Raw genomic sequence first — 13392 nt, 5'->3', positions numbered from 1 at the left:
AATGAACCTGATGGGTTTTTACAACAATCAATGATAGCTTCAAAGTCATCATTACTGAGACTAGCTTTCAATTCCAGATTTTATTAATTGAATTTAAATTCCACCAGCTGCCTTGGTGGGATTTGAACCCATGTCCCCAGAGCATTAGCCTGGGCATCTAGGTTGCAACTCCAGTGGCATTACTACTGTGTCATCATCTCCCCAAATCTTAATCTTCCCAAACTAAAAATTACCTCTAAAATGTTAACATGAACCATGAACTAGACAATTAAACAGTGATGTGAAACTACAAGATGTCACAAATATCTCCAGCTCCAGTCTGGACAGAGGCAAGCAAATAAAAGTTCATTGCCGCGATCATCTTCAGCGTCACTGGCAATGCCGTCCTTGCACTGCTCTGAGGTCATATTTCTGACTGTAGCAAGTGGCAGATTTCAGGGAAGATGTCCTTTTTGAATTGTAGGTGGCTCACACATTGTTCCTCCCAAGTTTAGGCATTGCTTCCTGAACAGCCCTTACTGCCCTCCTCTTCTTGCAGATTGTCCTGTTCTGCAGGGTCTCTGCTCATTCTCTCAGCCATGCTATTCTAATGAGAATGCCCATGAGTACACGCATGTTTGGGACTAAGCAGTTTGTGTAGAAGCCTTAAGGTCAGCAAAACATCCTTCAGCACTTGATCAGTCCCTGTAAACCTTTGCAATTTGAAAAAAATCTATGGAAAGCACCAATAACTTGCAGAATCAGCAACAGTCAGAATCCAGGAACTAAGGTGTAAGCAGTTGATGATCCCTTTAAACACCATTGGTAGGAACAGATTCTTCCTGTTGTTTAATACATGTTCAACTTTTTGAGATTAAGAGAGTGCATTGGCTAGAGTGGTGAACTCCAAAGTGAAACCGCTGGTGCAAAATCAGTGTTGCATGCAAATTGATGTCATGATCAATTGGCTCTGCATACTTCCAATAGATGTTCATCGTGCATCACTAGAGCCCTCACAAAGATGGTGTTCAGTTTAATTCAAGACTGAGGTGTGCACCCATGCATTGGATGGCATCTTGGTCCTTGAACAGCACTCGTAGTGGCCAAACAATGGATGCTACGGAACACAGTTTTGTGCTTGTGACTTTGCTATTATCAGTAAATTACCAAACTCCACATTCAATACAGAGGGCAAGATATCTCAGACATTAGAAACCCTCCTAAAGTTGGCGAAGAAACATTTTACACCACCATGGAGAAGAAGCTCTTTAGCATTTACTGATCATATCTTGCTAGAGGATGATGTATTTTGCATCTATAAACCAAAGTTTCTTTTCTCTAATCTAATGGCACAGTTGGAGGAGAACCAATGGTGAAGACATGGGGTTGAATTTTGCCCTTGAAAGGCAGGCGGGCCCGACTGATTTGGCGGCGGGCAGACAGCCGATTGCCGCCCCCGAAATGGGCCCTGCCGCCATTTTATGTGGATAGGCCAATTAAGGCCTGCCCAGCATGATGCCAGACGGGAAGCGCTATGTGCTTCCTGTGCGAGCAGGGGGAGATTCCCCAACTGCGAGAGTGCACTCTTTTGCGCATGTGCACGAAAGAGCGCACATCTCCCTGAGGCTATGTGGTGCCTCAGGGAGATCACTGAAAGGCTGTGAAAGATTAAAAATAGAACAATAAAAAAATCATTAACATGTCCCCCTCATGTGAAAATGCCACATGAGATGGGGCCATGTTAGTAAAGTACACAAAAACTTTTATGAAATTTTTTAAATTTTGAAATCAAACCTTATTCTGCCAGTGGATGAGGTTTGTTAAAAAAATCAGTTACCCACCTGCCTGTTGGGCCTGTGCGCCGAGCCGAAGTTCGCACAGGCTCCTCAAAATCGTCGTCAATTGGTGACTTAATGGCCTTAACAAGGCCTTTAACTAAGGGCAGGTGCGCCCGCCGACATAAACATCGTGACACCGCACGTTGAGGTCATTTTAAGTTCTGACATGCGGGCTCCGCCACCTGCACCTCAGCCAGAAAATTCAGCCAATAGGCTTGGATTTTCGTGAGAACCCGACCAGTGTACTTCCAAAATGCACAAATGAACCATCTGTGACTCTGTCCGGGACTTTTGTATTTTCACACAGGGGTCAGATCCACAGTGCATTTTGCGAGCCATGATAGAGTGCCTGAGGAATGAGAGTCCAGAGGCAGGCCGGTTAGAAGGTCAGCCTCAACTCTCCAACATAGCAGTCCAGTTCCCAACATCATTTAAAGGCTCCCTGAACCTCAACATTCATCCTGCTCACCCATCCCACCCACCCCACGTGCCCCCTCAGATCAGCCATGCCACCTCGGTGCCCTCAATGTATCCTCATTAATCATTCACCCAGTATGCATTATGTACTGTCCTCAAGAGCCACGCGATAACAATGGGAATTATTTTCAAATCACTGGGAAAATATAAACATCTAACAAGATAATAAAGCCCTGGATTCAAACACACTACATTTGATACTGGAAAGAAAAAAAAAACACCCCAGTGCAAAAAAAATGTAATTCTTTAAGTGCCGATTAAGATTACAAACAAACAAGAAACCACATCAAAGGAATATTTTATTATTACACCCTATTAAAAGTTTCTACCATTCTTAGATCAATAGGTCACTTGCTGAGCTGAAGACTTTTAAGCATTTGAAACCCAGCCAAGCATTCATAACGGATACAGCTATCATAACAAAGTTTCCAGCTACATTGTCTGAAAGTGACAGAACAGAATGGTGTCCCATTTCCATTTCAAAGCTGAGTGCCTGTCAATAAATGGAAGGGAGCATGTGCAGAGATATTTTTCAACTTTCAAAAGCAGGGTTTTTTTAAAAAAAATCAGCCAGGGCTGTCAGTCAATTTAAATTGCAGCACCAAACATGAAAGCAGAGGTTAACAGGACATTTTTTAAACATTCTGTGATGCATTTTAGCACGTTTGACAATTGGGAAGGTACTGTAAAGTATGACAACAATTACACAACACTGGTCAATGCAAGGGTCAACTTACCTTTGCAGCACAGACCCCTATGGTGAATCACAGCACCGCACTAAAAAAAATCACTGTATGAATATTTACATTACAATATAGCATCTAATAGTAACACTTGAAGGTATCAAATAATTTTACAGTTACCTTTCAGAATGTTCCCAACTCCTCAGAAAGCATTCTCCAGTGGTCGCAATCACAGCAACACAGAAAAATAGTGTACGGGCGGAAATACAAGTTTCCTGTGATCCTCACAATGGGGAACCCAACCTCGAAAGAGGCATGTATGTGTTTTGCACTCAAGGCAAAAGGTCACACAAAAATGCCTGGGGTCAGGATGGTATGGGACAATTGTTCTTCCAGCAAAAAAAAAAGCTAGGGTCAGCACTTCATGACTTGACTTGCACCTCCACTGCACAACAGAAGTCCAGCCCATACAGTCAAAACAGATACCTTCTGAGGTTCAGATACATCGCCTGTTGACTTCATGCCCTATTGATATCCACTCACCTGAATCAATGCACGTTTTCATGAAATTAATTAAATGAATTACCCACCTCACGATCTTTTAGCTTCATGGCCAGCACTAGCTGGAGACGGTGGTTGTTTAGGGCCTCTCGGTAGTTGCCGCTGGAGAAGAATGCCGATCCCAAGTTACCATGGGCTCGACACTCGCCCGTATGGTCACCTGAGTAAAGGGAAGCAGGAAAGAAAAAACTTAACATTTTTGTTTAAAAACCATCGAGAATTTTAAGAACCTGAATCACCTTGATCAACTTTGATTTCTCAAACTGCTAGCTTAAGCTAAATTGTAAGGAAATAATGTAAAAAATGAATACCTGAAAAATGCTTTCCCCCTAGTTGTCGATCCATTTCTCCTGAAAGTGTAATATCCTTTCGGACACAGTTCCCCTAAGTGCTTATTATACTGCCAAAGTGACTGATTTAATGAATGAGTTTAGACAACAAGTGTTGACAGGCTATTTGACCATAGAGCCACAAGTGAGTTGAACCAATTCTTGTACTAACTACTAACACGCACATTCTACCATGGGCCATTGCATAGCTATAGGAAGGAGGAACGTTTGGCTTTCTATATAAATCCCATCATCATCTTAAATACTCTCAATTTAAATCATTCCTGAACCTTCTAATCTAAAGGGAGTAAAAACCAATTTTATGCAACCGATAATAATTGAACCCATAAGCCTCAGTGTCATTCTACGCTGCACCTCTTGCAAAGCAAACATATTCTTCCTCAGGTGTGATAACCAAAAGTGAATACAATATTCCTGATGGAATTTGACCAAAGCGCTGCACAAGCAAAGCATCTCTTCCTTTTCTTATATTCTATCTCCCTTGAGATAAAGGCCAACATGCCTTTTTAATTACTTTTTGCATCAATGAACTACCTTTTAGTGATGTGTGTACATGGCATTCAAATCCCTTTGCTATACTTTTAGTCTCTTCCAGTTATTTCTATTAGTCTTTCTTGGATTCAAAATGGAAAGCCACACACCCTGCACTGAACTTCATCTGCCATAGTTTAGTCCATTCAATTTAGTCTGTCTATGCCCCTTCGTTACTTTGTACTCCCATCTACACAACTTACTATGCCTTGTAATTTACTGTCATCTACAAACTTGGATACAAAACTATATTCCTTTATTCAAGTCACTGACTTATATGGTGAAAAATTGAGGCCCCTGTACAGACCCTTGGGGAACACCAGTTGTCCTGCCAATTAGAATGGCCCTTTTCCCTGCCTCCCAACCTATTAACAATTGCTACAATCACTGTGGAGAGCAATTACTTTTAAAAACAAAAATCGAACTTACAGTTAGTAGCTGAAAGGATGACACAACAGGGTTTCAAATTTTAAGACTTTTACTGTAAAAGACTAAAAGCACTCATCACTAAACACTATCTTTGTAGATAACTTATATTTTAAACCACAAAACAGAACATTCCCCTTTTTCTTTTAGCACAACAAAAATCACACTTCACTAATATGCTTTGCACTATTCTCTACGCAGACATTCAATTCTCCCAAAATCATTCCAAGGGGATTCTTAGCTCCTGGGGGTTTACTACTGTTCTTTTTCCTTTTCAGTCTTCGAACTTTTAAATCTCAGAACCGCCTTTCACAGTGAGATTTCTTCCCCCCAGAGAAGCTTCCTCTAGCACAAGCTAGGCAAATCTTCAAGTCTCATTTTTACCCCTCATAAATTCAGTCTCCTCGATCTGACTGCTAGCTCCCACCCCCATTCTTGCATGGTGAACCATAGAGATTTTCATCCTCTAGATGCTCTCTCTCTCTCCTGGACCCTGGTACACAAACCTTGTCTAAGTTTTCAGGGATTCCTTAGAATCTCCTTCCCTCTCAAAGCCTATCTCCATGGCAATGTGAATCACATGATACTTGTATCCAGGTAGAAATGCTAATTAGCTATCCTTGAGATCCCAACCTTCTTTTATCTTGGAAGTAAATAGAGAGTTTAAAGCACAACTATGAACAACTTGACATTCTTAACAATTTTCTAGGACTTTGCAGGCTCTCAGTCTATCCAGTGTGCACAGGCTGCTGCATTGTCTTCAGGTGTAAACACCATAACATCTTCTTCCCTGTAAAACAATCTGGGCCCCCATTAAACTGTAACAATCAAGCCATCCAGACTTGCTGTCAGGAAGACTTCAGAACAGGTCACACATGACCAATTTTATTTTACCATAAATTAAAGACACAGTCCCAAAACATAACAATCTTCCAAATGTCATAATTATAACGCAATCCATGTCACAAGGTTACCACCAATTCCAGGGGCTTTTATTTCTGCTAATGATCTTTTGTATCTTATTCGGTGCCTTCTGAAAGCCCATAAAGACAACATCTCATAGACACTCCTCTATGTTAAGTGACTTTTTCAAAAATAAATAAATCAATGCCAATTCTCTTTGATCACTTCATATTTATCTCAGTGCTCACCCTGTCCCTAGTGATAGATTCCAATAACTTTTCCACAATTGATATTAAACTGACTGGTTGGTAGTTTCTTGGTTTCTCCCCCACCCCTTTCTTTAATAATTGAGCAGCATTTGCAATTTTCCAATTTAAAGGCACAGGTCTTAAAGCTCAAGAGCTTTGGAAAATTCTGACCAAACACATTTGCAATTTCCTTCCCTATTCCTTTTAATACTCCAGGGTGGAAAACATTAGGTCCTCGAGATTTTTCTATTTTAAAATGCCATAATTTGTCCCTTAGCATTTTTTTAAAACTTATTTTAAATCTACTGACCTCCTTCCCTCAAATTATTTTTAGGTTATCTTGTGCCACTGGTGTTTTGTCCCCTTACTCTCCCATTAAAACAGATACAAGGTACATATTTAACAAGGTACATATTATGCGTTGTAGTATTTCATCCTTCCACCTTTAGTGGGCTCACGTTCCCTTTACTATTCCCTTTCTCTAAGTATATTCATAACATTATTTATTGTCAGCTTTGATATCCCCTTCAAGTTTTTTTTTCATATTCCCTTTTTGCACTACATTACTTTCTTTGTATTTCTTTGTTGATTTTTATAGTTCCCAGTCTGCTGTGTCTCCACTTTCCCTTGCAGATGTGCAAGCCCTTTCCTTTAGCTTCATTCTGTTTCTTACTTTATTAATTGACCATAGTTGCTTAATTGCACAAGTGGACCTCAGAATTGAACTACAGATGTTCTGATCCGTGTTGCTAAGTGTTATGTTGGGTTGTGTCTTCATCCATCAATCCACTGAAGGAGCAGAAATTCATAATTCACTAAATTTATGCTACTGCTCTTGTCAGTGAACTTGTCTACCAATTAAGTCACTAGCTTGAATACACAATGCAAACAGTAAGGTGGAGATTCTCACCATGAGACCATTACTGCAAAATTCTACTGAGAATGCAGATTACATTAAGCCAGACAATAAAATTTATAAGATTTTTAAATCGGTGAATATTAGAAATTCAATAGATGCTCCTGGATTTAGCAGAGGTAGTGCAGTTAATAAGTTAGTCCACAGCACCTTTGAACAGGCTGTTAACTCTCAAGGGTCAGCACTATTTACGGTATGTAATTAACCCTGGATTCCTGCAGATCTATATAATTACAAGTCTTGAGTCATCTATCATACATTTTGAAAGCATCACACCTCAGAAGTGACACACATCAGAGTGTCACACCTCAAACTGTCCTAAGGCAGTAGGATAGAAAATAATGGTTGGCTGAAATAAGTACATGTCTTTTAATTTTCAAATGTCTAATTGATTAAATGTGAACAAATTTAAAAGCAAGAACCACCATCAAAAAACAAGTGACAAATCATATTTTTTCTCAGCTATGCATCAAAAACTAACACGTGCTGACCGTATGGCTCAAATAACTTATTCACTGTTTCTAAATGCAAATTTCTTCTTTGCTTATAATGAAAAATAAGTTTATAATGAACATATACGAAATACACAATTCCAACAAATAAAAATTGATTATTTAACATTATAAATTACTGCAAAATATTTCACAAGGTAAGAATGAAGAAGGTCATTCAACTATTCAGAAACACCTCACGGTCTTTCTCAAATGTAGTAAACAGTTGTTTCTTAATTAATACCAGGGTTGATGCCTCCCCTGCTCTATTTGGGGGTCTTCCAAACGTTGATTGACGTGCGATGAAAATTTTTTTGATAAATGTAGTTGTATTGCTAGTTTGATTGAATTCCTTTATCCTATTCTTGAAATTTAAAGTATTTTACCTTCTCCATACTGTTAACCATTTAGTAGATCACTAGAAGATCAACTATCAGATGGTTCCTGTCCAGGCTGAAAAGCCCAGGTTTTTCCAGTCTTTTCTTGCAATGTTAGCACCAGGGATTAGCCCCAAAGTTCTTCTCTGCGTATCCTGTGGTTGAATGTCTCCCTTGTTTCTCAAAATTAAAGTATTCAACAGGTGATCTGAAAAAAGCATGGTACAGACTACGCCTGATCTATATTCAATTGTTTTAGCTATGTACATCAAGGGCAGGATTTTTCAGTCAGCGTGTGGGGGCAAGCTCGACACACAGACGTGTAAAATGACGCGCGATGATGTCGGGCATGTGTTCGGCTGCGCGGCTGCCAATATGTAAATGGACTACTAAGGCCATTAAGAAAGTAATCGTTAATGCTGCCCGTCCAGCCTAAAGGTTGTCAGGCAGGCGAAAAGGCCAAGCAACTGTCGTGTTTTTAGGAAACCTCATCCATGAGTGGGATGAGGTTTCCTAAAGCTTTTATTAAATAAATAAATACATTTTCATAAATATAAAAACATGTCCCATCTCTCATGTGGCACAGTCACATGAGGGGACATGTTTAAATAAATTTTTAAACATTTTATTTCATAATTTCAAATGCCCCTCAATCTCCCTGAGGCAGTTCCATGCCTCAGAAAGATTGAAGTGCTCTTTTGCACCCGTGTGCGAAAGGGTGCTGGCCCCGACTCTCCCTCTCCCCCCACCTACATAGGTAGCGCTCAATGCTACCGCTCACGTCTTACGCTGGGTGGGCCTTAATTGGCCCACCTGCATAAAATGGCAGCGCGGAGCCAATCTCAGGTGGTGATTGGCTCCACCCCCGCCCACTCCCACCAAGCCCCCCTGCCGCCTGAAAAATTCAGGCCCAACTTACATCTTGAGTGTAACAGCACAGAAAGTGGCCAGTTTGTCTACGCCAGCATTTATATCCCATATGAGCCTTCTCCCACTTTACTTCATCTAATCCTATCAGTAGACCCTTCTATTTCTTTCTCCCTCAAATGCTCATGTAGCTTCCCCTTAAATCCATCCATGCTATTTGCCCCAAGTGTTCCTTATAGCCCATTAAACATTTTTACCAAACTTTGGTTAAAGGAATTTCTCTTAAATTCCCTATTCAGTTTATTAGTGACAATGTTATATTTATGACCTCTGATTTTGGTATCCCCCACAAGTGGAAACATTTTCTTTATACATATCCTGTCAAACCATTTCTGAAAGACTTCTATGAGGTCACCCCTCAGCTTTCTCTTTTCTAGACAAAAGAGCACCAACCTGTTCAGCCTTTCTTGAAAAGTGTATCCTCTCAATTCTAAAATCATCACTGAAAATTTCTTGTACCTTTTCCTATGCCTCGATATCCTTTTTTTTTTAATAACGTTGATGCCAGAATTGTGCAAAATACTCCAGATGTGATCGACCCAAAGTTTGATTCAAGTTTAACATAACTTGACTGCTTTTCAATTCTATCCCTCTGGAAATGAACATGATTTTTAAAAATATTTATGCTCTTATTAACCTGCATCAGTGCTTTTAATGATGTGCTTACTCATACCCCTAAATCTTTTTACTCTTCTATCCCATTTAGACTTATTATCCAAGCAGTGTGTGGCCTCTTTTTTCTTCCTACCAAAATGTATCACAACACACTTGTCTATTTTTGAATTAATTTGCCAATTACATACCCATTCTGCAAGCTTATTAATATCTTTCTGCATTCTTCCCCAGTATTAACTACACCTCCCAATTTAATGTCATCTGCAAATTTCAAAATTTCACTTCTGAGGTAAATTAATGTAACAGTGGTCCCAGCACTGATCCCTGCGGAACACCACTTCGCATCATTTACAAATCTGTGTAGCCAATCGGAAGCGGACCTGCACACGCCTGCTCCTGAACCTGCCCCCCCCCACCCCCCCACCCCCCACCGATGGGGGAACATTCTGCCCCCTGAGTGGGTGCTTTCCCCTCCTCTCTCTCTCCAACCAGCTGGCAAGTTTTGAACCCTGTCTGCTGATTTTGACTACACAGATGGTACAGAAAGTTTTTTTTAAAAAAACTCAACCCAACACTGCTGTCTCCAGAAGAACAGACGAATCATCTGTCTACAGCTCTAAACTGCTCGACTCCAAAAGCTGCAAGACCACTGAGGTAAAAACAGCAGGCCCACAGAATTCAGCCTGAAACCAGCCAAGTCACCAATCTTCAAGAGCCCTTTCATTTTACTGGCCTCTAAATTACTTAATCTATCCTCCCTGCTCTGTGATCTATTTGTGCGTGTGTGTAAACTATGAGTGTGTGAATGCATGTGTGGGAGTTGGAGCATTTTTTAATCATTTTACTTAGGCCAGGATAAGTGCAATGAAAAATATCCTTTTTTTTTAAGAAAGTCAAAAAATCTGTCTGATCATGCTGTTTATGTTCATGACATATGAACTGTTCAACATTCATAGAACTGGCAAGTATATCCATTCTATTTTCTTTGTTTACTCTCTCTGTTACTCCTCAAAGAATTCATCAAGGTTGGTCAAATATGACTGGCCCTTTTGGGAATGATGCTGACTGCTCTTCACTACATTTTTGGTTTCTTTGAGTAAAGATTCAATCATTTTTCCCTAAGCTAACTGAGGTGTACTTGCTTGGGCTTGTTCTATCTCCTTTACCTAATACTGGAATAAGGCTTTTCTATCCGCCAGTCCTCCGGCACTATTCTCATTTCAAATGAATTATTATTTGTATGTAATAGTACCTTTGCGATCTTCTCTCCAACTTCATTTAATATGCACAGATACAATCCATCTGGACCAGGGATTTTATCCTCTCTAAGTTTGATTAGTTCAACTGATCTTCCCACTTTCTATCCACAATGTCTTTATATATTTTTGATCTTTTTTTCTAATGCCATACTCTCCTTGTTAGTACCCCTGATAAATACTGAAGCAAAATAATTACTCAATATTTCTGTCATTTCATTGTCATTACCTGCAAATTTATCTGGTGCCCTCTATTGGCCCTAACTGTGTCCTTTTTTTTCTTGCTATTTATGTGCCTGTAGAATACTTTACAATTTATTTCTATATTCCTCTATAATTTAATTTCACAGTTCCTTTTACATTCCTCACCTCTTCGTTTTCCCTTTTGTCATCCTCTCCTATGTACTTAGTGTGTGTTTTTTCCTTTAGTTTCAATTTTACCATTATCTCTTCATTCATACATGGGGCAGGAATTTTAACTTGGCAGGTGGGTGCGCGACCAACCCAACCAAGCATGAAATGTCACGTGATGATGTTGGCCAAGCGTGCCAATGTCAATGCGCAGTCGCGCAATAGGTCAGTCAGCAGGCGCACGCAGGAGCCGGCTGCACGCCCACCGACAATTGAAAGGCCTATTAAGGCCATTAAGTTATCAGTTGTGCTGAATTTTTCACTGCTCATTCAACCTAACGATTGACAGGGAGGCGAAAAGGCCATGCGGGCCTTTGCATTTTTTTTTAGAAACCTCATCCACAGGTAGGGTGAGGTTTCCGAAATCAAATACAAATTAAATTAAAACTTTAATTTTTAATTGAAAACATGTCCCTGCTCATGTGACAGAGTCACAAGGAGGGGATATATTTCATTAATTTTTTGTGCTGTTTAATAATTTTTTCAATATCTTCTTCATCTCCCTGTGGCAGCACTGTGCCTCAGGGAGATTATTCAGCGCTCTTTCGCGTGCATGCGTGAATTGGGCACTAGGCCTCTCACCCTCCTCCCCTTGCCCGCACCGGCAGTGCTCAGTGCTGCCGCTCATGTATCATGCTGGGTGAGCCTTAATTTGCATAAAATCACGGAGCACTGCCAATCACAGGCAGTGGTTGACTTCTCGACCGCCCTCGCCAATCCCGCATGCCAAGGCCAAAATTCTGCCCATGGTATTTCATTACTGGCTATTTTTCATCTTGTTTTTTGGTGGAATGTATTTCTCTCCCACTCTATTGAGCACTGTTTAAAATATTTCCCACTACTCTTCTCAGTCAATCTTCAGTTTATCTTCCCCAAATTCCACTGTTGTTCCCTCAAAATTTACTTTTATCCCCCCATCTTTTACTTGGCCTTTGTCTTATGTATTTCTCAATCATTAATTTAAACCTTATTATGTTGTGATCACTATTGCCCAGATGCTCCCTTACACTTCTCTTATCTGCTCTGCTTCCATTTCCCATTAATAGGTCTAGCAATGATACCTCTCTTGTTGGGATCCTTATGTGGTGGGTAAGAAAGGGGTCCTGAACAATGTAAAAATCACATTCCCTTTCCCCTCCTCTCCTTGCCAGGTTATCTGGGAGTAATTGAAATTTCCTATGAATACTATTACGTCTTTTGCTAGATTTGCCTACATATTTCTTGCTTCACTTCCCTTCCACTATCAGTGGTCTGCAGGTGTACCAGAGTGTCTCTAACTCACACCCCAGCTCCATGTTTCTGAACTGGAGTGTCTCCAAAGCAGACATTTCCTAATGATGAGGTAATACTAGACAGCAATGATGTTCATAAATTTCCACATACCATTTTCTGACACATTGCCTGTGCTGCCAGCTCTAATTTTAATTAGCAGTAATATATATCTCAAAGTAATAGAATCACGAGAGGGCTGGTATTATTTAACAGTTGCATTGGATTGATTTGAAATTAACTAATTGCTCTGATAAATATGTATAGTAGATATTTATTTAATGCAAATTGGATTCATTTAACGTTGGTTCTCACCGCCCCCACTTTTGGATCTATTTAGCATCTTAGGTTATTTGTTTATCTAAAGGATACAATGCTGACTATAATGTTACTTACTGAGCTTTATCAACATTTTATTTGCTTTGTGCATTGCTGTGTATTGGATGGATATGTTTTGGATTAAGTCTACCAAGACTCAACTCTCTTTCAGCTTCACTTTTAACTACTTTAACACCATTCAGAGTACCTGATGCTTACTTTTTCTTTCTATGTGGGGTACATTGTGGTTGCCTGCAATAATTTTAATCTGCCATTGTTCTTGCCACATATTTAATTTGTCCAAATCATTATGTAACTTCTGGGCTGCCTGCTTCAATTCCATTGCCTCTCCCAGTTTGGCAAATTTGACCATTTTGAGTTTGTGTCTCTCGGTCATATATGTAAATGACAAATATTGAGGCCTGAGGAAATCTCAGTAAGTACTTTCACAGCACTAACGTAACATTACTATTCTAACGGGATTCATTATTTTTTACCCTTCAGCCAGTTTTTTACCCATTCCCAGAATTTATCCTTAATATCCACAGCTTTAGATTTGACTGATAAACTTACATTTATGTTGTGTTTTTCACAACCACAGGACATCCAAAGCGCTTTGCAGACAATGTTGTATTTTTGAAGTGTAGTCACTGTTGCAGTTTAGGAAACTCAGCAGCCAATTTGCACACAGCTAGTTCTCATGAGCAGTAATGTAAATATAACCAGACAATCTGTTTTTATAATGTTGATTGAGGGATAAATATTGGCCAGGACACCAGGGATAACTCCCCTGCTCTTCTCTGAAATAGTGCATGT

General features: G+C 39.9%; 1 protein-coding gene across 2 annotated transcripts in view; it reads right to left on the bottom strand.

Annotated features, from left to right (window-relative positions):
• ttc28 (tetratricopeptide repeat domain 28) overlaps positions 1–13392 on the bottom strand; it is a 775554-nt gene that overhangs the window by 312438 nt on the left and 449724 nt on the right. For both annotated transcript variants that reach the window (XM_041202994.1, XM_041202995.1), the window contains exon 5: positions 3568–3698. In XM_041202994.1, the coding sequence (XP_041058928.1) occupies positions 3568–3698 (131 nt within the window). The remainder of the gene's footprint in view (positions 1–3567; positions 3699–13392) is intronic.

The sequence above is a fragment of the Carcharodon carcharias genome, chromosome 13 (genome assembly GCF_017639515.1).
Source record: "Carcharodon carcharias isolate sCarCar2 chromosome 13, sCarCar2.pri, whole genome shotgun sequence".
NCBI classification, from domain to species: domain Eukaryota; kingdom Metazoa; phylum Chordata; class Chondrichthyes; order Lamniformes; family Lamnidae; genus Carcharodon; species Carcharodon carcharias.
Note: the sequence above shows the minus strand (reverse complement) of the source record. Positions and strands in the feature narration are given on the sequence as shown.